We start from the raw sequence: 15,610 nt of genomic DNA, 5'->3' as shown, positions 1-15,610 counted from the left end.
ATGATTTTCCATGATAATCACCATTACTGAGGCATGCTGGACCTGAGGTCAAGCCACCACAGGGTTGCCCTGGAATTTTGGGGAGAGGACACTCGATTTTCCCAAAATCCCACGGCGAGGGACGGGACCACAGCCGTTCCACGGCTGGGCTTCTCCGGAGCGAACGGCGAAATTTTCCGGGACCGTTTTCCCGTTCTCCGTGGAGGATCCACCCCTCTCCCAGCCCTCATTCCATGATTTTTTTTTTTTTTATTCCATTTAACAACTCCCCAGCTGTGCCCCTGAGCGGGTGACTCCTCCTCTGTGCGAAAAGCCGGAATGTTTTTCCTTAACTCCGTCCCACTCCAAGCTTTCCCAGCAGCTCCAGCTGCCCTATGACGAATCTGCACCCCGATTTTTTTTTTTTTCCTGCTGCATCCATCAGGAAAAGCCAAGAACGATTCCACCTTTCCGGTTCATGATTCCCCGAAAATGGAATTGCTGGTGCAGAAAAACGCCCCAGCTCCGGACTGTGATATTCCCCGGTTTATTGCTGACACGCAGGGATTCAATTCCAGGTTTTCCAAGGTCTGGCATCAAGGAATTGCGGGGTTGGGGTTTTTTTTTCCGTATTTTAAGTCAAATATTCCCGAAAAATCAGTAGGAAATAAAAAAAAAAATGGGTGTAATAATTAAAGGCGCAATAGTAAAGTGGGTCCTAAATAAAATAATGGGGATAATGAATAAAATAAAGGGTGTAGGAATGAATGTTAATTAATTAATTAATAATAAATGCAACAACAGGCAGCGGTTGAAGGAACGGATGAGCTTTAAAAGCTCCTTTCACCCCAGCCCATTTAATAATTCCGTGATTAATTAGAATTTTTTATGACGTTTTAGGAGGGTTTTAATTAATTTCAAGAAGGGGAAGAAGATGAGAAGTAAGATGGGAAATAAGATGGGAATTGTCCTCTCCCGGGAATTTTGCGCTGACTGGGGGGATTTGGGTTCTTGGACACGTTGGGTTCTTGGATCTCTCGGATATTTTGGTTCGTGAATCCAAAGGGATCACCCGGGAGTGGGAAATGTGGGGAGCAGAGCCCCCCAAGTGCCGTGGAACCACTTCCAAGGTCTCCAAAACCTTGGCAGGAATCGGGAATTTGAATTGCTCCTCACAAAAACATGGAAGGGACCTTGAGGATCATCCCATTCCCTTCCCTGGCCACGCCCCAGCCCCTCATTATCCCGGGAATCCCAAATCTTCCCTGGGCTGGGACAGCCCAGGGGCTGTTGGCCACCTTGGCCGGTTCTTTGGCCAACCCCAGTTCTCCAAAGCTGGAAGTTGCAGTTCCGTGCCGGATCGGATCCGAGATTTGTGAAATGAGACCCGCCATGATTTAGGATCGACTCCCCTCCGACTGCTTTTCGTCTCTGTTCTGCAGGGAAAAGCTTAATTGTGGATTTTCCTCTCTTCTCCAAGAGGAGTTGGACGCGTTTCCATCCTTTCGGGAGGGGTTGATCCAAGCTGGGAGCCCACACCCTGAGAATCCCACTTTCTTTTTTTTTTTTCCATCCAGAGGTTTAAATCCCGTTGGAAAACGAGCTGGACCAGCTGAGGCCTCGGGGCCAGGCTGACGCCTGGGCCCCCCTCTCCAGGGAATTTTATTTCTTGCCAGCTGGGCGTTTCTGAAGAGCCTCCAGGGATTCATTCCCAGGAAAAGGCGTTGGGATGCGATCCCTGCGATCCGTCGTTGTCTGACTCCCGGGATGTGTCAGGTTTAAGTGGCGCCTTCCTTGACGAGCCTCACTTAGCTCTTCATTCCCCCTCATCTATTTCTAGACGTTCCTTAAAAGCCTTGGAAACGCAGACGAGGATAAATCCCAAATAACTTCGTTAAATTCCTTTTTTTTTTTTTTTTTTTTAACATAAACCCACGCAAAAGAGGAATTTGAATAAAGATGTGGATGCCTGGAACGTCTCAGGTATCCTCTGGATTATCCAGTGCAGTGACGAGTGCAGCGTTTGGGGTGATCTGAAAAATCGATGGAATTCTCTGTTTCTTGGGATTACGACTCCTTTTAATCCTCTTTGGAATTTCTAAGCTCCCGTTTTGCTGCTGGATGATCCCAAAAATCCCTTTTGTTGTGTTTCTGAGTGAGGGGGGGTCAGGGCAATTCCAGGAAAACATGGATGGGGGGAAAGGATGGGGAGCAGCGCCGGGGAGAAGGAATTTGGGGTGTTGGTGGGTGAGAAACTCCACAGGACGCATCCATGTGCTCCGGTCCTGGAAATTCCCCATGTTCTGGGCTCATCCCACTACGTGGAAAAGGGGAATTCTGCCCCTCTGCCGCGCTCAGGTGGAATTCCATCTGGAATTCTGCGTCCAGCTCCAGGATCCAACATCACCAGGATGTGGAGATGCTGGAGCAAATTCAAAGGAGGTCACGGAGATGCTCCAAGGGCTGGAGCCAGGCTGGAAGAGCTGGGAATGTCCAGCCTGGAGAAGCCAAGGATCCAGGGAGACCTCAGACCCCTTCCAGTGCCTGAAGGGGCTCCAGGAGAGCTGGAGAGGGACTTGGGACAAGGGATGGAGGGACAGGACACAGGGAATGGCTTCCCGCTGCCAGAGGGCAGCGTTAGATGGGATATTGGGAAGGAATTCTTCCCTGTGAGGGTGGTGAGGGGCTGGATGGAATTCCCAGAAAATCTGTGGCTGCCCCTGGATCCCTGGAAGTGTCCAAGGCCAGGTTGGATGTTGCCTGGAGCCCCCTGGGATGGGGGAAAGTGTCCCTGCCCATGAAAAAGGCTGAAATTCCATGATCTTTCAGCCCTTTTCCAACCCAAACCATTCCATGATTCTGCAATTCCGTGACTCCGCGATTCCACGTCCGCCTGCAGTGAACGGCTCCGAACCCACCTCCCTCCCCAAAACCCCCATTCCCAGAGATTCCATCAGAGCCTCTTCCAGGGCCTTGGGACCTTCCAGTCTGGGATGGGGGAAGGTATCCCTGCCCATGGGACCATCCCATCCCATCCCATCCCATCCCATCCCATCCCATCCCGGGATCTTCGGAGTGCCGGGGAGCTGAGCTGCTCCGGCTGGACCAGGGGAGGTCGAATCCATCATTTTGGAGTTTTTTGTGGGAAATCCTGCCGGGTTTGGTGGTGTGGTGGTGCAGGGGAAGTTCATCGCCGGGTTGGTGATTTCAGTCCTTCCCTCACGGAATGTTGCTTTGATCCTTGGATCTGGACCTTCAAGGGTCCGGTTGGACTTTGGGGTGCTCCAACCCGGGCGTGTGTTTTGCAGACCTGCTGGGTTTCCCTGGGAGCTGAAAATCTGGGATTGGTTGGAAACCCTTTGGAAAAATCTCTGTTTTGTGTAAATGGTTCTGCGGGACTCGATGGGGGTGGAAGGAAGAGTTGTGGAGTCGCTCCTCATCCCACGCTCGCTGGGATGAAGATCACGGAACCACTGGATGGTTGGGATTGGAAGGGATCTTGGTTGAATTTTCCCTCTCTCCTTGGTTTTTTCCAGGAATGGGTGGAAATCATTGAGTTTGGACACGGGAGGCTCAATGGGGGTGGAGGGAAGAGTGGAGAAGTCGCTCTTCATCCCGCGCTTGCGTCAAACCATGCAGTCATGGGGTGGTTGGGATTGGGAGGGCCCTTGGTTGAATTTTCCCTCTTTCCTTGTTCTTTTCCAGGCTGGAATGGGTGGGAATCATTGAGTTTGGACACGGGACACTCGAAGAGGGTGGAAGGAAAAGTTATCAAATTGCTGTTCACCCCGTGAGCGCTGAGTCACGGAACCATTGGATGGTCAGGGTCGGGAAGCCCTTGGTTGAATTTTCCATCTCTCCTTGGTTTTTTCCAGGCTTTTTCCAGGAATGGGTGGAATTCATTGAGTCTTGGACACGGGAGACTTGATGGGGTTTCCCTGGGAGCTGAAAATCAGGGATTGGTTGGAAACCCTTTGGAAAATTTCTGTTTTGTGTAAATGATTCTGCGGGACTCGACGGTGGTGGAAGGAAGAGTGGAGAAGTCGCTCTTCATCCCGCGCTTGCGTCAAACCATGCGATCGTGGAGTGGTTGGGCTTGGGAGGGACCTTGGTTGAATTTCCCCGCTCTCGTTCTTTTCCAGGCTGGAATGGGCGGGAATCATTGAGTTTGGACACGGGAGACTCGATGGGAGTGGAAGGAAAAATTGTCAAATCGCTTTTCTCCGCCCCATGAGCGCTGAGTCACGGAACCATCATTGGATGGTCGGGGTTGGGAAGGACCTTGGCTGAATTTTCCCTCTCTCCTTGTTCTCTTCCAGACTGGAATGGGTGGGAATCATTGAGTTTGGACACAGGAGGCTTGATGGGGTTGGAGGGAAGAGCGGAGAAGTTGCTCTTCTCCATCCCGTGCCCATGTCGAATCACGGAATCATCGGGCGACCTTCCGAGATCTCTCGGTTGACGTTTCCCTTCTCTCCTTGTCCTCCCCCAGGCTGGAATGGGTGGAAATCATCGAGCCTCGGACCCGGGAGCGCATGTACGCCAACCTCATCACGGGGGAGTGCGTGTGGGACCCCCCCGCCGGGGTGCGGATCAAGCGCACCAATGAGAACCAGTGGTGGGAGCTCTTCGACCCCAACACCTCCCGCTTCTACTACTACAATGCCACCACGCAGAGGACGGTGTGGCACCGTCCCCAGAACTGCGACATCATCCCGCTGGCCAAGCTGCAGACGCTGAAGCAGAACACGGAGTCGCCGCGGGCTTCCACGGAAAACAGCCCCGGCAGGAGCAGCAATGTCAGCCGGGAGGGAAGCACCAGCTCCTCCTTGGAGCAGGAGCTGGAGGGCAACGAGAAGGTGCAGGAGCAGCGGTCGGGCCGCCAGTCCAGCCAGTATTCCGTGGTGAAGGAGGAAACGGAAAGGTAAAGGTGGGATGGGGGCGGGTGGGAGGAAATCGGGAATTCCCAGCAAGTCCTGGTGGTCTCCAAGAGCAACCTGGCATCCTGCAGATTTTGTGGATGGTTTCCTCCAGCTCGTCTCCACCGAGTTGGATCCTCCACAAAACGAGGAGAAAGAGGGGAAAAAAACATCAGGAAAAGGTGTTTCTCCACCTCCGGGACAATTCAGATGTTCCCTGCGGGAAAGTTCCTTGAAGGGATAATTTCTCGCCCTCTGAAAATTCGTTTTTAGGATTGGAAATTCGGGTTTGAAGCCCGGCGTGGTTTTAAATGATTTCGCTGGATGGGATCTCCCTGAGGAGCTGGGATGATTCATGGCGCGGCCACGGCTTGTCCCACAGGTCTGGGGAGCTGCTGGTGGGGAAAATTTCCCTCGGGAAGGAGAAGGGAGTCACTGCTCAATTCCCAGCGACGACATTCCGACACATCCGTGTTGCTCCTCTGTGGTCACTCCATCCCTTATGGCTTGAAGGCCGTAGATCACGGAGTCATGGAATGGTTTGGGTTGGAAGGAGCCTTAAAATCCATCTTTTTCCACCTCCTGCCTTGGGCAGGGACACCTCCCATCATCCCAACCGTGACTCGGGACAATTCCGGGGATGGAGCAGCCACAGCTTTTCTGGGCGACCTGAGGCGGGTCATTAATTAAATGTATTTGTCTCCTCTTAATTGCCGCTTTTGACCACGTTAAGGACCCGGCCAGGTTGAGGAGACCAAGCAGGGGAGGAATTCCCGTTCCCGATTCCTGCTCCCAGAAACTGTGGCTGGATGGGAGCAGGAATTCCCGGCTCAGCGAGTGCTTTCATGTGGGATCATCAGAGGCGGCCTTGGCTCCGCGCCTGGGGGGAGGCTCCACCTTCCCGAGGTCCTGGAAGAGGCTCTGATGGAATCTCTGAGCCTGGGAATGGGGGATCTTGGGAATTGTGGGGAGGGAGGTGGGTTCGGGGTCGTTCACTGCAGGCGGACGTGGAATCATGGAATTACAGAACCGTGCAATGGGTTGGGTTGGAAAAGGCCTGGAAGATCACGGAATTTCAGCCTTTTCCATGGGCAGGGACACATTCCCCCATCCCAGGATGCTCCAAGCCCCGTCCAACCTGGCCTTGGACACTTCCAGGGATCCAGGGGCAGCCACAGCTTCTCTGGGAATTCCATCCCAGCCCCTCACCACCCTCACAGAGAAGAATTCCTTCCCAAAATCCCATCCAACCCCACCCTCTGGCAGTGGGAAGCCATTCCCTGTGTCCTGTCCCTCCATCCCTTGTCCCAAAATCCCTCTCCAGCTCTCCTGGAGCCCCTTTAGGCACTGGAAGGGGTCTGAGGTCTCCCTGGATCCTTGGCTTCTCCAGGCTGGACATTCCCTGATTTCCCAGCCTGACTCCAGCCCTTGGAACATCTCCATGGCCTGCTCTGGATTTGTTCCAACATCTCCACATCCTCGTGATGTTGGATCCTGGAGCTGGATGCAGAATTCCAGATGGAATTCCACCTGAGCGCGGCAGAGGGGCAGAATTCCCCTTTTCCTGGTGGGAATTGAGCCCAGGAGATGTTGATTGAACAGGATCCCATTCCCAAAGCGGCCTGAGGGATTAACAAGGATCAGGGGATGGATTTTAAATTCCCCGGGATTTGCTGCAAGAACAGGGGCAGGATCAGCAGGTTCCTGGGAAAAGGATCATTCCCGAGATGAGAACAGGAATTTCCTGGGGAAAGGATCATTCCCGAGATGAGACCAGGAATTTCCTGGGGAAAGGATCATTCCTGAGATGAGACCAGGAATTTCCTGGGGAAAGGATCATTCCTGAGATGAGATCTGGAGTTTCTTGGGAGAAGGATCATTCCTGAGATGAGATCAGGAATTTCCTGCGTAAAGGATCATTCCTGAGATGAGATCAGGAATTTCCTGGGGAAAGGATCATTCCTGAGATGAGATCAGGAATTCCCTGGGGAAAGGATAATTCCCAAGGTGAAATCAGGAATTTCCTGGGGAAAGGATAATTCCCAAGGTGAAATCAGGAATTTCCTGGGGAAAGGATCATTCCTGAGATGAGATCTGGAGTTTCTTGGGAGAAGGATCATTCCTGAGATGAGATCAGGAATTTCCTGGGATAAGGATCATTCCCGAGGTGGGATCAGCAGCTCTCTGGGGGGGATTCCCACATCGGATCCAATTCCCACATCAGACCCAGCACGGACACTCCAGGTCACTAATCCCTGGTGTCCTCCGCCCACACATTCCCCGTTCCCATTATGGGATACAAATCTGCTGGATCGGGTGGGAGGAGTGCCAGACTTTCAAATAAAAAGGTTTAATCCCCGGAAATCTCTTGGAAGAGAAAAGGAATTCAAACCCTGGGCTGGGTTTGGCCGATGGGAAGTTGTGTGTCCTCGAATCCCCAGGAATTCCAGGTCTTGGCCTTTCCAGGGATTGGGAAGATGCTGGATCTTGGAGCTTTAAGAATTCCACAAAATTTTTTTAAAAAAATCAAACTCCACTCGAGGGAGCAGAAATTCCTGCTGACTGGAATTTCCACCTGCATCCCTGGAGGTGACGGGGATGAGTCCCATCAACTCAGCCAAACCACGGCTGCTTCCCGCTCTTGGTCCTCCCATCCTGACTGGAAAATAAACAAACATTCCCTCATTTTCCCCATCCCTGGAAGTGTCCAAGGCCAAGTTGGACGGGACTTGGAGCAACCTGGGATAGTGGAAGGTGTCCCTGTGGAATTCCGTGGTCTTGAAGGTCCCTTCCAACCCGAACCATTCCATGATTCCATGAGCGTTTTCCCAGATCTCGGTTGCATTTCCCGCAGAAGATCCACGGCTGGGAGGGAGCCCCGAGTGAAACCTCCTCGTCCAGGTTTTATCCCATGAAATCCGAAAGGTTTCTGGATGAACTCAGCACCTCTGGCTGGAAAAGGGAATCTGGGAGAAGTGGGGAAGTTTTTATTGGAATTCACACCCAGAGCTTCCCTTAAAAATTCAGGATTTAGGAACCAGAGCATCTCCCAGGCTTGGCTGGAGATGCTGGAGGCCGCTCCCAATCCATTCCTCTCATCCATGGGGATGTTCCATCCCACCCGTGCGGGTCAGGGATGCGCCAGCCCTTGGAATCCACAGGGAATTTGGCGCTTCCAAGCTCCTGGATCCTGCCGGAACCAACTCGCGCTTCCATGGTGAGGTTGGGATTTAATTAGCAGCCGGATCCGGCTTGGGAATCAACTCTGGGATCTCAACAGCAGCTTTGTCCTGGTGGTCATCAAAGAATTCCCAGCGGGATTTTCCTTGAGTTTTCCCCGCTCGTGGTTTTTCTCCGGAGCGCGACCTGACAGCCGTGAAATCCCGGAGCGGGAACGTCGGCCGGGTTTTGTGTCAGGTCGCTGGGATTTTTCCACACCGTCGGGAAGCGTCGGAGGTTGTCGGCTCGAAATCCTTGGAGAAGGTGGCAGGCAGGGAAAAAGAAGCTCGGCCCCGCTGCTGCTTCTCCAAGGAGGAATTCCAAGTGGAAGCTTGAAGGACGTGGATTATTGACCATCAGGAGCTTTTTCCTCGGACCACAACGCAGGGATCTTGGAATGTGAGGGGTCTTCGCCCAAATCCCACCTGCGGCGAAATTCCGAGTTGTGCCTCAGGATTCCCACTTTTTTTTTTTTTTTTTTTTTTTTTTTTGCACGTCCCGGTTCCAAAGGCACCGGGATATCAGAGATAAAATAAAACATTTAAATCCTCCTGGATTAAATGTGGCTCAGCTGGAATATCCAGGGGGGATTCTCTGAAAATCCAATCCCTGGAATGCACCCCCCCCCCGAGCTCTCTGGGATCAAAAACTCCTCCCCCGTCTCCGAAAGATCCCAGAAAAAGCAAGTTTGTGGAATAAAATCTGCCTCAAAGCTCTAAAATTCCCAATTTGAGCGTGCCACCATTTTTCCTCGGAATTCTCTGTTTATTTCCATTCCCAGGACGCTCTGGGAAGGAGCTGCCGTGCCCGGGGTTGGGAAAACAGGTGGATCAGTGACATAAATCTCCGCAGCATCTGCTGCCCGAGGCTTTTCCAGGTCCCTGCAGGGATTCCCAGCCTTCCTCCAAGATGAGGAGGAAGAGAAACCCGGGAGGGAGGACTTGGAGTCGCTCCGGAAAACCGCGCGGAAGGACCGCGGCACGGAGAGGATCCTCAAGGGCTAAGGCTTGGAATTCCGGGCCTTTCTTCACCCAAATGTTGGGTTTTCCCAGCTGGAGGACATCTCCTGGTGTGAGGAGCCAGGAGGAACTTGGGAGAGCTGGGAATGTTCACCTGGAGAGAGGGAAGGATCCAGGGAAACCTCAGAGCTCCTTCCAGTGCCTAAAGGGGCTCCAGGAGAGCTGGAGAGGGACTTGGGACAAGGGATGGAGGGACAGGACACAGGGAATGGCTTCCCACTGCCAGAAGGGCGGGGTTAAGTGGGATATTGGGAAAGGAATCCCTGGCTGTGAGAGTGGTGAGGGGCTGGGATGGAATTCCCAGAGAACCTGTGCTTGCCCCATCCTTGGGATTGTCCAATCCCAGGCTGAAGCAACCTGGGACAAGAATTTCCCCTTCCAACCCAAACCATGGGTTTGAGCATTTGAGGAAGTCTTTCCGTGAATTTTCCATGGAATTTGATGAAGTTTTTGCTCCCCCACCAGAGAAAAACCAAAGGAATTTATTAAGCCTGGAATTGTTGATCCCGTTGAAACTCCCACCCGGATCTGGATCAACCCTAAAATCTGCCTCATCCCTCCCATCCCTTAAGGACAAAGAGGACGGCCTGGAATTTCTCCATCTTCCCCAGTGCCCGGCGCTGTGGGAACCTCATCCCATTCCCAGACCACGGCATTCCACTGGAAATCCTTCTCTTCCCGATGTTTTATCCACGGGGTGGATGGGAAGAGCAGGCGATCAGGGCACCGACGTCCCCCTGGCTCCGGTTGCTGGGAAAACCACCACGAGCTCTTCCCTGTCCTTGGAATCCCAGTCCCTGAATTCAGCTCTGGAAGGGAATGTTGGGGGGAATTCTTGGAATTCTTGAATTTCAGATTTATTTGTTTTTGCCCTCTCCCTTTTATTTGCTGCCTGTGGCAGGAAATCCCTGCTTTTTCCAGTTCCATTCCCCTGGGACAACTTCCCCTATCCCAGGTTGCTCCAAGCTCCGTCCCGCCTGGCCTTGGACATTTCCAGGGATTGGGCAGCCACGGTTTTTCTGGGAATTCCATTCCAGTCCTTGTTTGCTTTGCTTTTTTCCCATTTTCACCTCTGTTGGACACACCTTGCACAATCCGGGGATTCGTGTCCTCAGGAAATGGAATTGTCTCTTCTTCCCACCCTTCCAGAATCCATGACAAGGAGCCGGGTCCATCCCAGCTGAGTTGTCCTGAGGATTTTTTGTAAATTTAAGGATCACCTGGAAATTTCCCGGCTTCAGCCTCTTCCCCTGGTTCCATGCGATCCTCAGTTTCCCAAACCGGGATGTTGGGAAGGATCCCAAATCCAGAGTTTTTTGTGGTGTTTTATCCCGGGCTTGGGCTTATTCCCACCCATTTCACGGCAAAAATCCAGCTGCGAGTGACGTTGGATGTCCCTCTCCGTGGCAAAGGGGTCGGAATTCCGTGGTCTTTGTGGTCCCTTCCAACAGTTTGGGTTGCTCCAAACCTGGCCTTGGACACTTCCAAGGATGGGGCACTGCTGGAGCATTACGGAATTCTTTGATAGGATCTCCCAGCGTTCCCCAAATTTATCCAAAGATTTGATCCCCCCCCCTACCCCCGGGAGAAATGGGAATTCCCATTCCCAAAATTCCTTTGGCTTCAACTTCCTTCCCCCTTTTTCAGCACTGGGGCTGCTCCAGCGGTGCCGGGTCTCATCCCACCCATCCCGGGTGAGTTTTCCATGGGATTATTAAGGTCGGAAAAGTCTTCCATGATCCTCGAATCCGTTTTTCCGGGCTCCTCCCTTGACTCAATTCCTCGCCATGTTCCTTGAGTTCGTTGGGATCACGAAGCTCCTGGTGGACGAACCATCCGAGGAAAACATTTGGGGATAACCAGTGGAAAACACATTCCCGGCATAACCCGAACGAGATGGAACCTCCCCTTCCTCATTCCATCCTCAAATATTTTCCCAAAAAACCTCTCATGTCCTGCATTTCTCACATTTCTTGCTTGGAAATCAGCGGGCTGAAGCTTTTTTAATATCCTCTCCTTGAATTCCCCCCGGCTTCCCGTTGCGAAACGCGGCTCCGGATTAGTCGGATGTTTCCCTAATTCCTCCTCAGCCCCAAAATTCCGGTTGCATAATTCCAAAGAAAAACCGTCTTTGAAGTTTTTTGGTGGTTTTTTTATTACTATTTTTTTTATTGGAACGCTGTAATTAAGAGTATGAAGCGCAGCGATTCAAAGCCGAGGATTTGGAGCCGGCGACGGATTTTCATTTCTATTCCTGGCTTTTGCCATGGAGCTGAGCTATTCCGGTTCGCTTTCCCCGATTTTCCAAAAGCTGAGGAATGGTGCCACTTCCTGTTCCCTCCAAAAAAAAAAAAAAAACAAAACCAAAAACCAAAAAACTGATGGATTTATTGATTTAAAAACAAAAAAAAAAGTCATGAGGTTTTGTAGTTCTGCCAGAGGTTCCCGGGATAAAGGTTCCAGGGATAAATTTGTGCCCGTGCCTGAGGCTTTGTGCTTAAGGGAAAATTATTGAGGGAAAAATCAACTTTGGTGGTTATAAAAGCACCTTGGTCAATGGAAAAATCACCTTTATTAGTGGAAAATCAACTTTTTCCTTGGAAAATCAACTTTTTCGTTGGAAAATCGTACTTGTCAATGGAAAATCACCTTTGTTAGTGAAAAATCCCCTTTTTAATTGGAAAATCACTTTTTTTTTTAATAGGAAAATCACCTTAATTCTTGGAAAACCACTCTTATTGACGGAAAATCAACTTGATTGCAGGAAGTCGCCTTTATTAGCGGGAGAATCGCCTTAATTATTGGAAAATCACCGTTATCAGTGGGAAAATCACACTTATTAATGGAAAATCATCTTTATTGATGGAAAATCATCTTTGTTAGTGGGAAATCACACTTATTAATGGAAAATCATCTTTATTAATGGAAAATCACACTTATTAATGGAAAATCACACTTATTAGTGGAAAATCATCTTTATTGATGAAAAATCATCTTTATTAGTGGGAAATCACACTTATTAATGGAAAATCATCTTTATTAATGAAAAATCACACTTATTAATGGAAAATCACACTTATTAATGGAAAATCATGTTGGTTACTGGAAAATCACCTTTATTAGTGGGAAAATCACCTTAATTATTGGGAAAATCACACTTATTAGTGGAAAATCACACTTATTAATGAAAAATCATCTTTATTAATGAAAAATCACACTTATTAATGGAAAATCACACTTATTAATGGAAAATCACACTTATTAGTGGAAAATCATGTTGGTTACTGGAAAATCACCTTTATTAGTGTAAAAAATCACCTTAATTATTGGGAAAATCACACTTATTAATGGAAAATCATCTTTATTATTGGAAAATCACCTTTTGTATTGGAAAATCACCTTTATTAACAGGAAACCACCTTTATTAACCATGGAAAAATCACCTTTATTAACGGAAAATCACATTAATATTTGGAAAATCGCCTTTTTCGTTGGAAAAATCACACTTATTAATGGAAAAACACACTTATTAATGGAAAATCACCTTTATTGATGGAAAATCATCTTGATTAGTGGGAAATCACACTTATTAATGGAAAATCATCTTTATTAATGGAAAATCACACTTATTAATGGAAAATCACTCTTATTAATGGAAAATCATGTTGGTTACTGGAAAATCACCTTTATTAGTGGAAAAAAATCACCTTAATTATTGGGAAAATCACACTTATTAGTGGAAAATCGCACTTATTAATGGAAAATCATCTTTATTATTGGAAAATCACCTTTTGTATTGGAAAATCACCTTTATTAACAGGAAACCACCTTTATTAACCATGGAAAAATCACCTTTATTAACGGAAAATCACATTAATATTTGGAAAAACGGCTTTTTCATTGGAAAAACTCACACTTATTAATGGAAAATCACCTTTATTCATGGAAAAATCACCTTTAAAGTGTCCCGGAAAAGCTTTGGATTTATCCCGCATCCAGACAGGGACACGATTCGATGGATAAAATCCGGATCGTCCGGCTCGGAGGGTGGCGGTTGAAGGATCATTCCCAATGTTTGGCTCCTCCCCGGCCAATCCCTGATCCATATCCTTATCAATCATCTGCGGAGCCAGATTGTCTCCAGACGGGCTGGAGGAGGGCAGGGCTGGAGCTCCGAGGAATCCTGGACAGGTCGGGAAAAAAACTTCCTGAAGCTCAGCGAGGTTGGGTGTGGCCACGGGATGGACAAACCCAAGGATCTGGGAATGCTGGGAAGCGTTATCCCAAGGGAAGGTGAGGAAGGGAAGTTGGGAACACCTCGGAAGGTCCAGGGAAGGTTTAATCCTCGTTTGACCACAACTGGGCAACCTCGGGTCGTTTTGGTTTATCCGAAACCTGAAAAACCTGGGAGAATCCAGTGGGGAGTCACCAGGATGGAGCACAGGACGCGCGAGGAGAAAATGAGGGAGCCGGGGCGGATTTGCACGGAGAAGGATTTTGGGGAGACGTCCTCAGGACACTTTCCCAGAATCGGGTTTCCAAACCGGTCGGGATTTTGGTCGGAACTGGTTTTGCTTCCTGTGATCAGCTCCGCGCGGTTTCGGCGCCCCGGGATTTCTGGGATGCAGTCCAGTGCCTGTAGCCCCGTGTTTGTGGAGGCCCCTTGACGCCCACTTTGGGATAATTTGGGTTGAGTTTTCCAGATTATCCCGGTTTTTTGTTCCAGGTTGGCCAAGGCCAGGTTGTCCCGGCTTGAGGACACAAACCGGCTCGAGGTGGGGATTGCAGGAAAGACCTTAAACATGGAATGGTTTGGGTTGGAAGGGACCTCAAAACCACCCAGTTCCATCCTCCTTCCATGGGCAGGGCCACCCTCCACCATCCCAGGTTCCTCCAAGCCCCATCCAACCCAGCCTGGAATATTCCAGGGATGGAGCAGCCGCAGGTTCTCCCGTGTTTCACCACCCTCATCGTAAAAATTCCTCCTTTAATCCAACGAATCTGTTAGCCAAGCAAAATCCATAAGGATTCGGCTTTAAACCTTGGAAAAACAGCTGGCCAAGGGTAGGGGCCACGCTCTGTCGCATCCCTGCCCGCGGGAAGCCGGGAGAGCCGGAATCCAGCAGCGCTGCTGTTTAAATATTAACCAGGAATCAACTGGGAATCCAATTCCAGAGGCAGCTCGTTAACGCCGGAACCTCAGCTGGTGGCTTTTAATGATTCCCCAAAAATTGGCTCATCCTGAAAAAGCGAGTGCTGCCGGCTCGGCCACCCGCGGGAATGTGTAACCACGGCTCCGTCCTCCCGCGGATCCCAGTCGGAATCTTCGGGGTGGTTTTGCTCCGTCTGTGCAGAAACCTCGTCGGAGATGGATCAGAGGAGGCCTGGAGTTCGTTTGGACAGGGATAATTAATGGGAATTTTCCGTTTCTGATGGGAAACGGAACAGCGGGATGAAGGGTGGATGGGAACCAAGCCATGGCTCTGATGGATTTTGAAGATCTTGGAAGCAACAGCTCCGAAAAACTCCCAAGAAAAAAACCCAAAAAACCACCCGTCCTCGGGCTCGGCCGAAATAAAGGACGGAGGAGCAGGTGGAGCTGGAATCCTGGCACCTGGAGCAGAACCCTGGGATCTGGAGGAGTGGGAATTCCCTCCTGGAGGGGTGTGGACCTCGCTAATGGCGGTGGGAGGAGCTGTTGGTCCATCCCACGTGGGCATTCCCGGCGTCCGTGGGGCTTGATGATCCAGTGGAGATTTTAGATGGAAAAATCGACATTCCCAGACTTTCCCCAGGGATGCTGCTGTGGGGGATGGGGGGTGGAGTGCTGGGAAGCAGATCCGTAGGGAAGGGCCTTGAACAACTCCTGAAGTCTCCTGGAATCTCGGAAAGGTTTGGGTTGGAAGGGTCCTTAAAGCCCATCCAGTTCCTGGGCAGGGACACCTTCCGCTAGCCCAGGTTGCTCCAAGCTGGCCTTGGACACTTCCAGGGATGGATCTGGGACCCATCTGGATTTCCCCATGGATCTGGGACCCATCTGGGTTCCGCCATGGATTTGGGGATCCATCTGGATTCCGCCATGGATTGGGGATCCATCTGGGTTCTGCCATGGATCTGGGATCCATCTGGATTCCGTTGGATTTGGGTATCCATCTGAATTCCACCATGGATTTGGGGATCCATCTGGATTCTGCCGTCGATTTGGGGATCCATTTGGGTTCCACCATGGATTTAGGGATCCATCTGGATTCCACCATGGATCTGGGATCCATCTGGATTCCATCTTGGATTTGGGGATCCCACTGGGTTCCGCCATGGATTTGGGGATCCATCTGGATTCCACCATGGATCTGGGTACAGCACCGGGATCAGAGGCGATGCCTTCCCCTCGGGAATCCTGGAGGAGGAGGAGGAGGAGGAGGAGGAGGAAATCCATTCACACGCACTGGCGAGGAAAAAGGGATTAAGCAATTC

At 50.4% G+C, this 15,610-nt stretch overlaps 1 protein-coding gene across 2 annotated transcripts in view; it reads left to right on the top strand.

The window, feature by feature from the left end:
• The window catches only part of ARHGAP39 (Rho GTPase activating protein 39), a 103,055-nt gene that overhangs the window by 59,460 nt on the left and 27,985 nt on the right, over positions 1-15,610 (top strand). For both annotated transcript variants that reach the window (XM_066208092.1, XM_066208053.1), the window contains exon 2: positions 4,472-4,903. In XM_066208092.1, coding sequence (XP_066064189.1) covers positions 4,472-4,903 — 432 coding nt within the window. The remainder of the gene's footprint in view (positions 1-4,471; positions 4,904-15,610) is intronic.

This window comes from Chamaea fasciata, unplaced genomic scaffold (assembly GCF_029207755.1).
Source record: "Chamaea fasciata isolate MVZ Bird 193981 ecotype frontalis unplaced genomic scaffold, bChaFas1.0.hap1 SCAF_1, whole genome shotgun sequence".
NCBI lineage: Eukaryota > Metazoa > Chordata > Aves > Passeriformes > Sylviidae > Chamaea > Chamaea fasciata.
The sequence above is the reverse complement of the archived record's forward strand: the minus strand, read 5'-3'. Positions and strand labels throughout refer to the sequence as shown.